Source organism: Camelus bactrianus, chromosome 12, assembly GCF_048773025.1.
Source record: "Camelus bactrianus isolate YW-2024 breed Bactrian camel chromosome 12, ASM4877302v1, whole genome shotgun sequence".
Lineage (NCBI taxonomy): Eukaryota > Metazoa > Chordata > Mammalia > Artiodactyla > Camelidae > Camelus > Camelus bactrianus.
In genome coordinates this window covers 19,957,560-19,976,696 of record NC_133550.1, presented here as the reverse complement: position 1 = coordinate 19,976,696, position 19,137 = coordinate 19,957,560, and the positions used below count along the sequence as shown (strand labels likewise).

The window sequence follows — 19,137 nt, the reverse complement described above, 5'->3', positions numbered from 1 at the left end:
ACACATGCCCTTGGACTTTGAATGGATGGGGTATGTTCTGATAAACTCGTGGTGGCTTTTTGGAAGAGGCTCGCCCTTTGGTTCACTTGTTACGTGTTGATATTCCATGCCACTGACAGTATAAGCCCAAATGTCCTCAACTTTCATTCTACATCTTATGTTGGCTGAGCGTTTGTTTGGTTAAAAGAAATGATAAACATCAGGTTGTTTTTCTCAAGTAAATGTTTGCTCCAGGAGCCCAAGGTCATGACCTGCCACCTCCTGGCACCAACCCCTGGTCCACATCAAGAAGTGAAGGAGGGACAAAGGAATGATATGACACGGTTGCCGTAAATAGTTTAAAGAGTGTTTAATGCCATGGGAAAATATTCTCTATAAAGTTGAGTTTAAAAAAGCAGGGTAAACTGGATATACACTATGATGCAAATTTATTTAGACACACGCATTTCCATGTACATACATTCGAAAGTGAAAATTTTTCACAGAAGAGCTAAATTGGCTATCTCCAGATGGCGGAATCACACGTGAATTTTTGTCAGCTGTATTTTCAAGTGTGTTTCTTTATAATGAGCGTGTATAACTTTTATAACCAAAAATAATAACGTAATAGAACCCAGCAAACATCTGCAAGCTAACAACCATCTTTGGGGACTGGTACTTTGTCCTTAAGGTAGTTGCTTATTTCAGAAGTGGTTAATAAAGGACATAAATTAATTCCACAAGGTCTTCCCTATATATTTAAGAGAAGAGTCATCATCCTGCTTTCCCCTGACACTTGTGTTATTTGCTTTTTCTTCACTCTTCCCACCCACCATGGGAGCAGGTTGATCTTAGACTGGGAAGGTGGGAAGAAGAAAGGAGAGGGTACTGCTGTACATGAAAAAATTACCGTATTTTCCTTGGACTCTGACTCCTCTCTGAACCAATGTGGTCTAAATGGAGGAGAGAGAGCATAGAATATAAACAATGCTATGTAGATTGTATTTTTCTGAAATTGGAGCAATCAATAACCACACCCCTGCCCTGCCACCATCACCACTGCAAATGGAGAGATAGGGTTTTGGAGGATGTTAGAAGGCTATTTTTTTACCCCAAATTTACTGGATTCACTTACTGGTAGCATGGAATATTTCAAAAGTTGTTTGGCAAGAAGACTAGATTATAAATTCCTTGAGGGCAGGGACCATGCTCTCCCACCTATTTGTTTACATAGAGCTCAGGACAGCCTCACATATGAAGTGCTGAGATCCAGAAAAAAAAATATTTTGTGTGAATTTCAAAAGAGTGCCGAGGAGGGCCTCACAAGCAATGAATACAATGCCTGTATTAAAGGCCAGCAGAACTCGACAGAATCACTGGTCATCAAGGGATGGGTCCTGGAGCAATTTGGGGGGTATGCATCATTGAAAAGGATGCATCGAATGGGGAGTGAAGGGAGCCCAAAGGCACATGTGCGGTTTACATTTAATCATGATTTTGTACCTGAAAAGTGAAAAAAGTACACGTATTAAGATTCTTGGCAGGGCGGGGTGGGAGGTGTGGCTATTGTGGACTCTGTACGAAGTGTGTGTCCAAATCTGAGCACACGCCCAGAACCGGTTGGAAGGTACGGCGTGTTCATGGTATGGACACAGTTTGTGAACCACTGAACTGAATAACTGGGTTCCCCACTCAAACCACCTTATCACTAAGAACATAGAGTTGCCTCTTAAAGATCAATGATCATGGCCTTCTCTGTCTGCAGATTCCTAACCTGCTTATATACTTCCAGTCCTTTATCTTTAGTTTTATAAAAGCTCAAGGATGGTGTTCACCGTTTTTTTTTTTTTTTCCTTCTCTTCCACTTAAGATCATTTGACAATTTGTTTTAAAATATTTTAAATAGTTTTGCCTCCAGGCTACTAAGGTCCTGGTGCTCACTAGAGCAGTGTTTCTCTGGAGAGCAGACAGCAAATATACTAGTATGTGATCACTCGGGGGAAAAGGAGTCTGCATTTAGATCACCAAGGAAAATACATGTGCTAAGTCCACCGCAGGTGGAGGGAGGGTTAGTAAAGCACAAATGAAGGGAGAAAGGAGGTCCTTGCTAAACAGAGCATGAAGCTCAGAGCTCCTCTCCAGCAGTTCAGGTAAATGGAGACAGAGTAACTGCAAAACAGGCACATTCACGTGTACCGCGTGTGTGTATGTGTGTGCGCGCGCGCTTCCTAAATGCCCCTAATACATTCATCCGAGATGTACTTTTCCTCAGCCTCAACACCAAAGTGGAAACCAATGAAAACATTTATTTGCATATATGCACATCAAGCCAATCACACAGAGAGGAGTCTCTGCTGGCTCAGAGCTCCAGGTGAAACCCGGGGTGGGGGTGGGGGTTAGATCATTTAAGCACCAATTAGCTCACTTCTAAAGCCTGAGCAATCAGATGGCCAAGACGCAGGTTTCTCTCATTTGATTTTCAGTTATTCTCAAGAAACATTGACCATAGATAAGCACTGTATGATTTCCAGCGATGAGTGATAAAAAAAAAATTCCACTTCACACTTAAAACACTCCTGTGGGACTATTCACTACAGAGGCTTCACAGCTTCACAGTTGAAGGCTGTTGTGATTCTTTACTTTCCCTAAACCAAAATTAATGGAGAAGAGAATACTGGAGAGAAAACCATTCCCCAAGTAAGAGACTGTGAAGTACACTGTGCTTCTGAATTTCTATAATAAATTTCGCGGCAATAGCCAAAATGGATGTCTTACAATGCATCCTACAGTGAATGGACTTCAGTGAGGTGTACACCTGCACGTGGTTGCTTAGATTTCAAGATCTGAAACCTGACTGCCAGGGACCAAATGCCACTTATTAACCTCACGACCTTGGGCAATCACCCTCATCATTCTGCCCCGGGGCCCCTGTCTGGGCAACAAGAATCCTAACAGTCACAGTCCCTACATCATAGGGTTATTGTCAGGAGGATTAAATGAGCTAATCTACCCTAAGGGCTTAGCACGGTCCCTAGGACCTAGGAAGAACCCAATAAACGTAAATGAGGTTAACACTATACAAAGAAAAGAAACCGTACCATCAATCATTTGAAGACAGGTTTTAAAATTTAAATTGTTGTCAGCAGATCCCTGCCTCTATTTCCTGCAAAGAGGCACCAAGACAAGTTGCTTCTGAGATGATTTTGAAGAGCTTGTGATAAAGACACAGACTGGCGTACACCAATTCAAGTTCCATTCACACAAAATAACTTGCTGCTGTTGACAAAAACCATTATCTTCCAAAATATTACCTTTTCTAAAACACCCTAAACCCTCTATAGCTAAGAATGTCAGCAAATTAGAAGCCACTCTGTTTACGCAGCTTTCTTACTAACAAAACTCCACATCATGAACTTCTAATCATGTTGTTTGTCCACAGATTAATAATAACCCTCGTTCAAAACCACATCATTTCCCTTTTCTGCCTCATTTCCTTCAGAGTGAAACATAATTTCTTCTTGGACCTGGAATAGAAATTTCTAGGTTAACTAAGCAAATCGTTACCAGAAATGCAATTTTATAATACTACTATTTCAGAGCATTCACAAGGCATAAAACATCTGTGTGGTGTTTGTTAATTTATAAAAATAACCTAATATATAGTATACACCACCTAAGTGGAAAATTGAGTCTATAACTAGAGGTGTAAACAGAAATCACGATAGATTCCATCAGTATTGGGTTTTGAAGTCCAGTTGGGAACACTTTAAGAGCTGTGACCCTTCTTTAAGTCTTGGCCGGAGGTCACAAATTACTTGACACAGATGTTGGGTTCAGCCAACACGGGATTTGAAAGATTATTAAACTCGAATATCTTTAGGTGGGCCATGACCTCTATTTACCTGACGGGCCCTTAAAGGCATTTTATTTTTGCAAACCCTGACTAGGGCCCATCCTTACCGAGAAGAGATCAAAAGATAATCATTAGTTAAATAGACACTTCCCTCACTGACGGCCTGATAAAGTCCAGAGCCTTGGAAATCAGAGATACTAATAGTTACATTCAGAAATTCTTCTAGTGTGCTTGTTGGGTTAATTTTAAATATATACTTTCAGTGTAGATATCTAACAGTGGCTCATTTGATCAGGACTGCTGAGCTGAGTTGTTAAAAATCATTTACAGCTGGGGATGCTGAAGGAAACCAGAAAATAGAGCATTTTTAAAAACATGTTCTTTTGATATGAAAAATCTGAACTCAAGTCCAAATTTCGCATCCTTTTCAAAAAAACCCGCAGTTGGTCCTTCTTCACATAAAAGGAAGTGAATTTGCTCAATGCACTATTTAAAGAGGAACTAGTTTCCACTAATGTATTTTAATGAATATTTATATATATACACACACACAGAGACACACGCATATATACACATACTCAGAGCGGGGACTGAACCAACTATCATTCTCATTCTTTTCGGTTTGTTGTACTTCCTGGGAGATTCTGTTCAACTTACAAATTAAGTCTGAGTCTAGGACCCGAATAAGAGCACACTGGAGAGGGTTTCCTAAAACATTAGTGCACAGTTCAGTCCACAGGCGTTAAGTTTTAGGCACTGATGAGACGCGAGCTAGCGGGCTCAGAGTCCAGGCATTATTAGTTCGGCGTTCCTTTGAGTTAACGTGGCAGCGCGCTGCCGTTCACACCGCGCCAGTGAGTACGCCCTTGTCTCCGGCTTCCTCTTCAGAACACAAACACAAGGCACCTTGCAGGGAAGTTGCTTCTGGGGGCAGCGCCCCTGGACTCTCCTGGGTTAGTCTCTCCGAAGGCTCTGGTGAATTCTCCCTCCATCCTGGACTTGAGTGCTGCTGGGAGACTTCCCAGAGTGAAGGGCACGGGGAAGGGAACACCAGAGCGGATCGCGAGAGGGGATCCTCTTGAAGGCCCCCTTCTTGGATACACCTGCTGGAAAGCACCTCTTTTTCTTTGGAGTTCCGCCATTTCATCCTTCTGTTCTGAAACCAGATTTTCACCTATTGATAAAGTAATGGGACAAAATGATCACTTATGCCAGGTTACTTCACGTCAGCATTTTAAACTGTAATTTCTCCGACCGGGCCTTCCACAGAATACCTTATCATGAGAGCCAGCCTAGCGAGGTCCCTGCGGTTTTTCACCTGGGCACCTCCAGAAATACCTGAGAAATTACTTTAGCGTAATATCTCCACACACACTTTTGAAACAAAACAACTGTGGTAAGCTGATTACACCCTGTAAGCCAGACAACTTTCAAGACTGATTTAACTCTCTTCGATATTTTTAAAACCTGATCTAGTCTGTGCTAAATTATTTATTCAAAGGAAATGTTACTGACTAGTAATAGCATCTGAGTGCTTATTTTGTGCCAGATGTCAGGCCAGGCACTCAACATGGATAATATAATTTGATCCGCACAATGAATGCAAGAAATTCTTATTTCATACGTAAGAAAACTGGGGTTCAAAGCAACGAACCAGTTCAAGGTCACACAGCTAGTAAAACGGAAGTACTTAGACTAGAATCCATGACTGTCCCCCTCCAGTGCCCAGGCTCTTATCAACATTCAGATCTCATTAGGAAATTTTGGAGACTAAATTAAGAATACTTTTTATAGCGCTTTGCTAAATTGCAGGCTTTATGCAATTTCCAAGTTTGATTACTTCCAGGATTTATCAAACTCGAAGAATTAGACTCAATAAGTAACAATTGATTGTAATTAACCTAAAAGTGCTCATGATGGTGGCTTCCAATCTGAGCCATACCTTTTCCCCACGTCTCTCTTTACTATTAACCTCCTTCATCATCTACTGTGTAGTCCGCTGTGCCTGAGCAGAACACTTCACATTTGGTTTCCTGACAGCATAAAAGCCAATCACATCACTCTCCTGTGAATTATATTGCATCCTTCTAAATAGATTTCTAGTTTTAAAATAAAAACTGGACATGTTTTACCTACAGAAATAATTATTGAAGTGTACCAACCAAATACTCCTCCCAATGAAGGAAAAAAAATTCTACCTGAGATGGTCTTTCTAGATTGGCAAAAATTCCATTCCTTCAACTTGATTGGCCATGTTCAAAATGGCTACGAAAGAAACCTACCCCAGGCAACTGAGTCCGAAAGACTGCCATCGCAGTTACAGTCCTGTGATGGAGGCTTTTCATAAGAAAACAGTACCAGTGTGTACATACCAGAGCATCTGGTTCTGTTCATAAACTCACTTATGATTTGCACGAGGCATTTACTCCTAGAAAGCCTGCCAGGTATTTCTAATGGGTTTTCACTAAGACAGTTGTTTGTTCCCATTAGTGATTCTTGTCTTTCTCATCTTCATCATATGAATTATTTTCTTCTCCTCTTAGCTTTTCTGCATGTCTAGAAATTGTTTGGAGTGACATCTCAATTAGAAAAAAAAAGTCATGAAAGGCGTTTCTTCATAATCAGCGGTATTGGGACAAGTGTACATATTTGGGGAAAATCATAAAATAAAAGTTCTACCTCTCAAAAAATAGGAAAACAAATTCCAGACGGATTAAACATAAATATCAAAGTTCTAGAAGAAACTATAAGAGATTATCATTAAAGTCTGGGGAACATGACATGAAACAATAAGGCTACAAAGGGAAAGACAGATCTGACTGCATAAGAATGAGAAATTTCTGTACAAATAAAGACACCATAAACATATGAAAAAGCCATGAACTACCCCAAAGAATTAAAAGCAGGGGGTCAAAGAGAGATTTCGCACACAGTGTTCATAGCAGTATTATTCATATTAGCCAAAAGGTGGAAGCAACCCAAGTGTCCACTGATGGATGAATGCATAAACAAAATGCGGTCTATACATCCAATTGATTATTATTCAGCCTTAAAAAGGAAGGCGATTCTGACGCATGCTACAACATGGATGAAACTTGAAGACATTATGCCTTGTGAAATACACCAGTCACAAGAGGACACATACAGTGTGATTCCACTCATATGGCTCCCTAAAGTAGTCTCATTCACAGAGAAAGGAAGTAGGATGGTGGTTGCCAAGAGCCTGGGGTAAGGAAGAATGGGGAGTCACTGTTTAAGGGGTAGAGTTTCAGTTTTACAAGATGAAAAAAGTTCTAGAGATGGATGGTTGCACAACAATGTGAATGCACTTAATGCCACTGAATTGTACACTTCAAAAAGGTTAAAATGATACATTTTATGTTATGTAAATTTTACCACAATTTTAAAAAGCCACAAATTTGGAGAGGATGTTTGCAAAAGCTGTTAACAGGAAAATGTTACTAACCGTAATTTTCCAAATACTTTGAGTAACAGCCAAAATAATTGCTGCATATCAACAAAAAGACAATATGACAGAAAAAAATGGTGCAGTCATGAAAAGGCCAATTCACAGATTAAAAATGACCAGGAAAGCGATTAAAAGATTCTGAAGTTCTGATAATTAGGAAAACTCAAATTAAAAAATAACAAGTACCATTGCCGATGAGGTTGGCAGCATTTTCGAAAATTTAAATAGTGGAGGGTTTGCAAAAGAGGGATTGTTTATTAGCGAAGAGTGAAAATTTGATATAATTTAGGATCTTGATACAATATTATATTTGGAAGGGAACTTTTAAGCTATCACAATTTAAAATACACATAAAATTTAACATATAAATCTCATTCCTAGTTCCCCATCTTACAGAAATATTTTTAAAGTCCATCACCCGATTCCCAGGGGCATAAGGACCAGCCTGATGGCTGTCCTTTCCAGAGGTGGGCATTAGCACGCGGCTGCAGAGAGACACGAAGTTCCAGGAGAAGCACCGATCTAGTGTCCTTATTCGGCAACACACCTAACCCACCTGCGGCTGCCTCCTGTATCACTGTCTTCCATTGTTATCTAACTGCTCATGAGCTTCTGCTTTGTTTTCCCAGTCGGCTGTATCAATTCCTGGGGTCCAAGGAGGGATCCTCAGTACTTACCAGTATCACCCCTTCCTGCCTACCTAGCACAGTGTCTGGCATGAAGATACAGCTACTGGTTTATCTGTCGTACACAAAAAATTGCTCTGTGACATAGACAGAATTCCTATATTTGTCCCTGTTTTTTTAGGTGAGAAACTGAGGCCCACAGCAGTCAGTTAAGGTTATGGGCCAGTTCGTACCACGCACAAGCAGAGGACAGGCGGGCTGATCTAGGCCAATTACCCTCCACCACACCTCATACTGCTTCCTACGACTATAAAAAGTTGGGGGGCAGGGGGACAGGTCACTTCCCCAGGGAAACGAAGCAAGGTTAAGAAGGGTTTCATCCAAAAATAACTGGTTTAATAACATCCAAAGTTAGAAACCAGGTCATTTGTATTGAGGGAAATACAGTAGAGCGTGGCGGGTAAACACAGCCTCGGCTAGCCCTTCAGTGCCTTCACGCTGATTCAAAAAAATCCAGGTGTTTGTAGTCCTGCACCGGGAAAGCCAGTGTGACAAGCAGAGTACCTGCTGCACTTTCATTGCTGCCATACCCCTTAGCCAAATGCCCTTGTGCAGTGAACATCCTGCACAACTGTACAGGGTGGCTCTAGGTTGCTTAACAGGAGAACGCCAGCTCCAGAGTCAGGTTGCCTGGGGTGGGAGCCCAGCTCCAAAGCAACTTCACTCTGTGACACTGGATCTGTTAACTTCTCTCCATTTCCTCATCTAGAAAATGGGGATGATTATAGTGTTTATTTCACATGGTGATTATAAGGATTACATAGGAAAATGCCAGTGCCTTGTACTGTTAATTATTTATAACAAATAGGCCAGTTTTTAAATAAGAGTATGCTGCACTTCCCAAAAGGCCAAAAAGTCTCTTTCAAAATTATATGAAACATCACTGTACAAGGAAGGTTTGAGAGGGTTGCAAATGTGAAATTACTTAACTCTATTTGAAATAAGCCCACAATGCAAAATAAGGAAATCTATTAAGAGGTATTTGTGAGAGGTATTTGTGAAGCAAGACAGGAAAATTGGTTCCTGCTTTGTAGCCAATTATGTAGCCTGTTGCTCTGAAAACAGAGCAAACAATGTAATGATGTAAAAGCCACAGTCTTCTCTTTTCTCTTCATGTGGGAATAATTAATCAGGCAAAAACCCAGACCTCTCAGCAAAAGGATGTTCCCAAATAGGAACTATGACATATATTTCCACCCCCTAAAAAAATTATGAAAATCATTTCAGTAATGCTTCAGGGTCCAGTACCATGCCTAGTCCAACAAATCTTTGCCAAATGTATGGATTTCATTGGATTCCTTTAAAATAGGAGCAGTGGACATCTTCCCGCTCCTTAGTACCTGTGATTCCTTTAGACCCAAGCTGATGGCAAGTTTCTTTCGGTCTGTTTTGCTGATGTATTTCTGCTTCTGAAACATTTTTTCCAGAGCCTTTCTCTGGTCCTCAGAAAAGACTGCTCTTCTTAAAATACCCCTCCGAGCTTTGGAATTAGAGTCCTGTGTCAGGAGAGGCAGCACACTCTCTTCTCCTAGAGATGAAAAAAGATAGATAAAGTCCCATTAGCTATAGGGAAGAGAATTCAATCTGTCTTTCCCAGGACAACATCCTCCTTCTCTGTACCATGGCCAAATTATATCATCTCTGGACTCTGCACACACAAAGCGGTGCTTTTTAACCTCATTTTGGTCATGGATTCCATCAAGGATCTGATAAATGCTCTTTGCTCCCCAGTGATTAAAAAAATACATGTGCTTTCCCTCCCAATTTTGCATGCCATGTCGGAAAGTCCATGATCTCAGGTTACAAAGTTCCAATGGAGTACAAGAAGCAGGTGGATTAAATACTCAATTTTTCTCTAATTCTTCATTCATTCATCCATTCTCTCAAATTTCTGAACACTCACCAGGCACTCTGCTCAATGCTACACACGAGAAATCAGACGTATGCTTTATCACTCATTACCTGTAAAATCTAGTGGAAGGCATTTACTGAACTGTAATCACGAGGGTGATGAAGTGTTCTTAAGGAGGGTGCCTCTGGAGCACAAAAGCAGGGGTCTAATCTTAATCTGGGATGTCAGGAAAGTTTACAAAACTCAGAGATGTGTAATCTGAGAAGGAAGGTTTGGAACCCCCCCCATTCACCCCCCCCCCCCAATTCAGGTGATCATCAACTCCTTCAGGGCAGAGACATTATTACTCTTTCTGTCTTTTCATGGCTAGCACAACACTGGTTCCCACCCTCTGTGAGTTTCACTCATCATTCACCATTCATTCATTCATTCATTCAGCTTCCCAGTTGTGGGAGGCAGAACAACACTGTTCCCAAAGACGCCCATGTCCTAAGCCCCAGAACCTGTGAATATGTTACATTACATGGCAAGGGGGAATTAAGGTTGCAAATGATGTTATGGCTGCTAGTCAGCTGACCTTGAGACTAGGACAGTATCCCGGAGTACTCAGACGGGCCTGATGTAATCACAAGCGTCCTCGTAAGTCGAAGAGGGGGATAAAAAAGGAAGTCATACTGAGAGAGTGTTGAAGAGGCTACACTTCTTCCTCTGAAGACGGAGAAAGGGGTCATGAGCCAAGAGATGCAGGTAGTCATTAGGAATGAGAAAGGCAAGGACAGATTCTCCCCTGGAGCCTCCAGAAGAAATGCAGTCCTGCTGATACCTTGATTTTAGTCCAGCGAGACCCATTTCAGGCTTCTGACCACCACGACTATAAGATCACAAGCTTGTATGGTTTTAAGACAGTAGGTTTGTGGAAATTTGTTACAGCAGCAAGAGGACACTCATACACTAAGTATCAGGCTCACCGGGCTAACTGCTGAGGAAACTGGACAAACAGCACGAGGTCCCTGCCCTCAAGGAGCTCACCTTCTCGTGGGAGGACCGACACACAGACATCACTCCACAACACAGGCACCAAGGGAGAGGGAGCAGGGGCTCCAGTTTACAGCTGTAGCTGGTATGCATTTTGGTGCTTATTATTTTTAAATAAAGAAGTAATGAGTATCTTACGTATTCAAGAAGAGAATGATCTCTAAAATTCTCTGGAATCACAAAAAAGGAAATAATGCGTTAAGAGAAAATCCACTGAGCCAAGTCTAAAAGAACAATTCAGATCAACAGAGAAAGAACTAAGGCCAGTCCAGACAGAGGGACTAGCATGTCTCAAAGCACTAAGGCACAAAGGGACAAACTCTCTCCAAGGGGAAGCAGGCAGTCTGCAAGGCCGGGGAGGGGCGTGAACAGCCGAGGGTGCAAGCCAGCCCCCGTATCAAGCCGGCCCCTGTATCCAGCCGGCAGATGGACTTTGCTTGGTCTTGGAGTGTTGGTTAAAAATTCTGATTAAGTTGTTCACATGTAACAACTGGAAAGTTTTATGTGAAGTCCAGGTTTCCAATGCCTCTTCAAAGGTAATCATACTGGGCTCACCTTCCCACAAAGCAAAGAGCTAGGAGAGGGAGCGGCAGGTGCCCCCTTCAGATGGAGCATGCGGTTCCCAGTTTGCCGCAGCCTCACCTCGCTTGCTTTTTACCTGCCGGGTTCTTGAAGACACAAGAACCTCTGGCACAGAGATTACGGAATGGAAGGGAGCCAGACCACAGCGGACTACAAAGGTGTGGGACATCATCCAACAGGCAGTGAAGATCGACAGGATATGTTTAAGCAGAGCGTGACGTGGTAATAAGAGCAGACACTGCGCACTACTCACTCTGCAGTCTTACACTTTCTCTGGGTTAAGTTGCTGATGTGCATTATTTCATTTAATCCTCCCAACCGATCTACGCCATGAGTGCTACTGTTACTCTCCCCATTTTTTTTCAGATGAATCCAAAGAAGCTTGGGAAGCTTACGTAGCTCTGTCCAAAGTCATGTGGCTAGCGCCTCAAACCCAGTAAGACTCCAGATTCCAAAACAAATGCTCTCAATCCTACACAGTAGTGACACAATCTGACTCGTATTTTAAAGAAAAATGTCACGAAATGGATGAATCTTGTCAATTCTACCTCTGTAATACAATAGCTTTCTTTCCTATTTAGTTAAATGCTTGCAAACCTGTCCTAGCTAGTCTCTCAGCCCCGGGTTGTACCTCATTCTGGTTCATCCTGTCATTGTCCGAAGCAGCAATGGCCTCTGCCTCTTCCTTCTAGCTCTGTTAACATTCCATCTCCATGGAAACGCCATAGCCTCTGGGGGTGTAATCAAGACCAATTCTTTACAAAGGTCTAATGCCCTTCCCATTCCTCTTCTCACGGGATCCTGGTTAATTCTCCATCTATAGAACCAGTTATTTTTGCCTGTCTCAAGCCAACGTCGTATCTTGAATTCAGCTGGATTCACAGTTTCTTTATCAGAGTTTTAAACAGTTTGATGCAATATTGGTCAATAATAAAAAATAGTCTAAATATTTCAAAATGCTCATATTTTTCTAAATGCTTTTCTTCTCTAAACCATCCCTCGTATGGAGTCCATGGAATTGGCCCTTCTGTGTTGCAGCAGGGCACAGATTTATCTGTTGAGACAGTGTCTCTCCAGGAAGCCTCAGGACAAACGTCTGTGGAGGATGAAGAATCGGGGTTGGATCTCGGCACTGACTTGTGTGACTTGGAGCGAGTTACTCTTTCAGCTTATTTCACAGAGTTTCTCTAAAGATTTGATGAAATAGCACAGATTTTGTTTTCAGTGCCTGGCCCACCATAAAGATCCCACAAATATGTTTTATATCCCCCTGTTGGGTTGCATTTTTTTCTTATAAGAATCACACGCCATGGACATCCTCTGAACAGATGAAGACATGTTCAGAGCAGTTAAGGTTCAAAGCCGCACAACGGACGGTTGGTAGCGAGACCTTCCGAATCCAAATTCTTGGCTCCTTTCTCTGCCCTCCCCGACTGTTTCTTGGTTGGTCAAGAATGGGAAGGAGGAAACATTTATAGACACAACCAGAGCTCCTGTGTCCGACTACGGGCTCCTACACCGTTCTGAGTCCCTCTGTGAGCCTGGACTATGCGGCATCTCCTGTGCAGCCTGGTAACAGTGTCCTCAAATTCCAGAGTGCCCTTCTCACTTCATATCTTGACTCTGGCATTCTTAATTTGTTAATGTATCCAGTTTACCATTATTACAGCCATGTGGATTAAAAGTTCATCACCACATCACCCAAATCTGGGTGACAGCTGTGTTTTCTCAGGGGCACCAGATCCACAGTAGGCAATCAACGTGTTAAAAATTAGGGAAAGAAACTTAAATATCCAAAGGTAGAGAAATGCATGAGCACAGTGTCTTATAGCCACTCAGTGAAATTTTAAAGAGTTTTTAAAGATGGCGGCGGCAGCCAAGAAAATACACTATATAATGCATATGATAAAGAAGATACACACTAAGCTCACAACTAAGTAGAAATGCAGAGAAAAAAGATTGAAAAGGCAAAAATAAACACTGAGGCTACTGCTGTAGAGTTATAGACAGATAATGCATCTCCACTCTCCATGCTAAGTCTGGTTCGGTTCTCTAAGGAAAGTGGGCAAGTGTTGTAGCAACCTTTTCGGGGAATACTCTGCAGGGACTCGGTTGTTGCTGAGTGACAATGGAAAATGAATCCACACCATCCTTCAGATGCTCAGAGCTGATAAGGAGAGGCTGAAGAAGAGCAGAGACAGCCACAGATCAACACCCGCAGAGCACAGCAGGGAAAGGCTGTAAGCATCCCATGAGAAGCCACTTGGTCTTGGAGGCCAAGGGTCAGCCTTGAGAGACAAACAGTGTCTCCTGCTGGCACCCTCTGCACAGGCAGGCAGAGACTGACACTCACAGACGTGTGAGTTGGGTGAGGACAAGTGTGAAACATGGTGGATCTAGGAATCCCACGAGGCTTGGCATTTCCAGACTGGAGGATCTCTGTGGGAAGGACCCATGACATACGCTGGGAAGTAGATGAGGGCCAGGGGTGACTGCTACAAGTTGAGGGTATGACTTGCCACAGAGGAAAAGCCCTTCAACAGGACCTGACTGACTTAGCATCTTAGAAAGGCCAATATTTTTTGAGTTAATGCAACTTTTTAAATCTACATAGAAATACCAAAAAAGTTTATGGACCAATAAAGCTAGCTTTAAAAAAAAATCTTCCTACAGCTTTTTCCAAGTAGAAGTTTTATAAGTAGGGGCTATGATTCTACTCATTTTAGCCCCTTCTTCTCCAAGATCTCCATGTTTACATAAAACACTGGGTAACACATTCCAGCATCCCTAAAAATTTTTAATAGGAACCCACAGGTTTCTCTATTGAGCTATTTTTAAGTAAAGAGAAGGAAGAGTCCCATCAAGGTAATCTACAACTAAATTATTCTCACCCATGGGGTAAACTCTAACACTTACGGGGTCACGGACACAAACCAGACCTCACTCTCTCAAAGAGACCTGATGTGGTTGTGAAGGTTGGAGGGTTAACTCCTGGGTCTGGTCCTCGGGTTTCAGAGGCCTACAACCAACATGAATACAACCAATGAACAAGCAAAAAATACGGCAAAGATAAGAGTAGTATGTTCTCCCTTTCTCTGCTAGCGCCGCGTTCAATACACAGATCATAATTGTTTTCATATGCGGACAAGATGCTGCTTCTACCACTGACGCCTGTCTCCACGGTCCCCGCCATGAGTCTTTTGTGGGCTGGCTATCTGGGGATGAATCCACACCATTTTCCTACCTTCTTGACCTGAGGATACGTGCTCAAATTTACACCTGCAGAACAAACATACAGACTTCAAGAACTTGGTGATTCAAAGAGCTCTCAGGAGCTACTGAAAAGTTCTAAACAACGAATACCGTTGCCTATTCCTAAACTCATGACAAATGCCTGATTTATATGGAAACTTACAGGTGACCAAAAATAAATAAATGAATACTATAAAAGTAACAATGGATACAGAGTTTAAGGCATGCGGTAGAAGAGAGGCTTCCAAAGCCAAGGCCACCAATTCAAGGTGCTGTACGCTCTACCAATTTGGGAACATCATTGTTATTATTTTTAAAGTGCGGCTTCCGTATATATTGTAGGCTCAACTTGTGCTGCTGTGTGTGCCATCGACAGGCAGCACGTTGTGTAATCTTTACAATGCCCAGCGGTAGATGTCATCGTCCCCATTGTCCACAGGAAAAAGCTGGGGCTGCAGAAAGTTAAGTTGGGCAATGAGAGGTCACACATCCAAGGAGAATGAGGCCAATCAGTGCTCTTTAAAATTATACCGAAGACCATCAGTTACCAGTGCGCAGGGAAGGAGGTGGGGAGGTGGGGAGAGTCATATTAAAACGGCAGCATGAGCTAGGCTAGAAGAGTTTTCAAAGACAAAATTCCCCGCATCCTGGGATGGCCCCTACACACCATGCTCCTGGGAATCTCAGCGTGCAGTGAGCCTTATGAGGGGAACTTTCATCGGAGGTGTGCTGTGTGTGAAGGATACTGGGGTGGGTGAGCCATAGAAAAACACAGCATTAGATGAATTGGTGGAGGCCTCTGTCCGTCCTGGGGACTTGACCTCCAGGAAACGTGTCTTAACTCTGAAGACAGGACCAGCAAGCCTTAGAGAACAAAGCGGGACTCAATACAGTCACTTTCTAGACATCAGCCCACAAGCAAACAGCTGCAGCCCTGCCCTGCCTGTTGCACCTGCCACCCAACAGAGTCCCGACCCATCAACGGTGTGCTGGCACTCCGTGTGGCGTGGAGACTCACCCTGACTCCTCCGAATCTCTGGGTGACTGGTCCCACCTGGGGCAGCTTCCTCTGTCCTGCATCCTTTCACCCTCTCGCTTCAGGAAGCCTTGGAAAGAGTTTGGGACCCTTCATGCCCACTGCTGCTTTCTGCTTCTTTGTAAGCATCTGGACCCTGCTGTGCCGCTGGCCTTGCTCACGCTGGTTCTCCTGGTCCAGCCCCTCCTCCCAATCCGGGCCCAATCACAGCAACCCAAAGAGGGCCGTGTGACGGCCCCTCCTAAGAAGGCTTGTTGTTTCAGGCTTTCTGTCTGAGGTTACACAGGCGTTGTGTATTAAAAACTGACAACCCAATGTCCTCCTGACTTTGCAAGGGAAGTTACAGCTCAAACCTATGAAGCAACACTGCATCCAGCCCTCTCAAGGCTTTTAGTAAAAAGTAATACATATATATTTAAGATTATTTCAGGATTGTTCAAGTTGGAGATTACCAACAAACCTTTCAGAAACAGGATTCCTTCATCCTTCTACACAGTTCATAGTGGCTTCTCGGAGCTAGAAGAGACAAGAGGTGACTTAGATCCAGGCCTTGCCACCAGGCCAGCTTGAGATGCCATCAGCCTCCGTTAACTAGTCCTCAAATGCAAGTTATTTTAAACCTTGAGTCTGTGTTTCTCCTTCCTGGACTCAGCTTTCCTCAAACAGAGGATGGTTTCTGTCTGTGGGCCTGTTTTTCTCTGCAACAACACCCATACAGGTGTAACTTCCCGTCTCCCATCCTTCCTGGATTTCTCAATTTCTCTCCCAGGAAGAGCTTCCTCACCCTTCCTATTTGCAGGTGTGGCGGGGTGTGTGTGTGTGTGTGTGTGTGTGTGTGTGTGTGTGTGTGTGTGAGAGTGTGTGTGTGTGTGTGTGTGTGTGTGTGTGTGTGTGTGTGTGTGTCGGGGGTGGTTTGTGTGTGTGTGTGTGGCAGGGGTTGTTTGTGTATGTGTGTGTTTTATGTAGTTCCTGTAGATTTGAGGTTTAGAAAGAAGAGATAGAGCATTGGCCTGGCCTGCCCTATTTAAACTAGAAGTCCATCTTCCACCCTCTATATGATCTAGTATTTGGGACAACACTTAATATTTATGACAACACTTCATTATTATACAATTCGATTTGCTAAAACTGTTTCCCTTATATTAAGTCCAAATTCAGCTTCCGCTAAACTCCACTCATTGGCCCCAATTCTGTCCTTTAGATCAACATTGAACGAAGTGTATCTAATTTGAAGATAACTCTCATGTTCTCATTATTTCTTGTCTTCAGGACAAACATATTCAATTGCCTTAAAAAAAAATCCCTGACCAGCCATTTAGACCCTTCACCACTGTAGTTGCTGATTACCTCCTGACCTGGCTTTTTATTGGCAAATTTGTCAACGAGTCTTTTAAAGTGGGCCTCTGAAACTGAACCGATGCGGATAGTCTGACCACTACAAAGTCCAGCAGGACTACTGTCTCCCATGCTCTGGGTACTTTATTTCTAAAAGCACAATTCAACATCCCCAGGTCGCTCTGTAGAGGACCGAGCTAACAGGACACCTTTCCTTCTTTGTCCCATCTGGCGATTCTTCCCCTCCCCTACACTGTACGTGTGCACCTGCTTTGGAGAATCTAAAATCGGGACTGTATCAGCTGCTCTCTTCGATTTCATGTCGTGTTCAGGCAAGGGTTGTGGACAGGATCAGGGACAAGCGCCTTATATCACCAAGTAGCTCCCCTCCCCACCCCCCTCCCCCACCGCCTGTGACTTGGGGAGGAAGGGAACTCCACTGCAGGAGCATTACTCGAACACTTTCACTGCCGCTGTGGAACTGCTGAATAGAGCCATCAACTTGGAAAAATCTCTTGTCTTCAAGTCTCTGACTCCTTTAAGCCTTCCTCCTGGCTGACTAGGGGTCATTTATCTAGAGGGCAGTCCACCCTTCACTACCAAGAGGTCAAAACCTACATTCTGCTTATCACACAAAACTCGATTATGTTTTCAACGAAATAACTAGGCTTCTTTCTCTGTTAGAACAAAATGTTGCATCCTTCTGAAGATCTCAGAGGGCTAAAGAGAAATCCTTATAAAAGAAGCCCTCGGGCAGCCTTCTGTGGATTTCCACGGGTCTTGGTCAGTTCCCTACACCCACTCACCACTCCGGCTGGGAACAGGGCACAGCCAGGCCAGGCGGCACGAAGACCTGTCAGAGCTTTGCCACCTTTGACAGTGTCACTCACAGGACCAACCTACAATATTAAAAATGCCTCTTCCCTGTTGCCTTCAACAAAATCCTAAATTCAGTATATTATGTTTTTTTAAGTTTTAACAAGAAAGGGAAGATAATAAAATGATCTCAAAATGCAAAAGGTAAGTTCATCTCCCAAGAAAAAGGCAGAGCAATGAATCACAGAATATGTCCTTTTATAACGCAGCTCCAAATTTAAACTTTGTCTTTTAATGGATAAAAATTCTTGAAAGGCCAAATTCGAGTTGGGGAATCAAAGACAAAAGGAAATAATGGTCTGATTAATTCAGTGAGCTAGTCTATGTAATTAAGACTCCTATACTTTTTCAGGTTGTCTTTTTTTAAGGTCATTCTCTGCATAATTTCTACAACTTTTCATTTTATTTTAGCCGAACAATGTGTTCGTTTGAAAAGAACCTTCTGGATATAATATCAAAGATTTTCCTATCCTGCTTGGGGGAAGGAGAGAGCTTTTACCACTGCTTTTTAATTTTCCCCCACTGTAAGGACTGTGCTTAAATAGCTCATTAAACTATTTATTATTTGTGAGAAGGACACTGGATGAATGACTGTCTCCACATTGTAACAAGTCAATCATAAATCTAAAAGGTTAACAAGAAAAACTTAATCAATTTTAAACAAGTGAATCATATTAAGATTCAGAATGCTGTTTTGCTTGCTAGTTACCGACATGTTGATCTGATCCTACACTTTTAGAAAGAGTGAAGTCAATATTGTGAAACAATGATATGAGGGCCACTGATTTCATAGCTTGTTAAAATTTTTAGTATAAACCTTAATTTTAACTGTCCACGCTGAAACCTAATACAAAATTACTTGGACAGCTCATTTTCCTTCTTTTGTACAATGGAAAAAAAACTCAAATGCTTGGGCATAAAGTCATTCTTATTATTAAAAAAAAGAAGAAAAGCTAGTAAATGCCTTAAATACAAAAGATTACTGTGCAGATCTAAGCCTTAGGAACTGTTCCTTGGTATCATGGTTATTTACATAAAATTCTTTATTGACAGCATAAATTCATCATTTCATTTATTATTCGCTGCCAATGCAATGAACACTGTAAATAAGAAAATAGGAAATTAATTTCAGATTTATAACTAATGAGATGTCAGTGTTTCTTAAGAACACTTGTGGCATCT

General features: G+C 42.5%; 1 protein-coding gene across 1 annotated transcript in view; it reads right to left on the bottom strand.

Moving 5' to 3' along the window:
• Window positions 1-353: 353 nt before the first annotated feature.
• DBX2 (developing brain homeobox 2) overlaps window positions 354-19,137 on the bottom strand; it is a 34,993-nt gene continuing 16,209 nt past the window's right edge. Inside the window, exons 3-4 of the mRNA XM_010964167.2 lie at window positions 9,328-9,515; window positions 354-5,006 (exon numbers count right to left, since the gene is read on the bottom strand). Of these exons, the coding sequence (XP_010962469.2) occupies window positions 4,674-5,006; window positions 9,328-9,515 (521 nt within the window). The 3' untranslated portion in view covers window positions 354-4,673. The remainder of the gene's footprint in view (window positions 5,007-9,327; window positions 9,516-19,137) is intronic.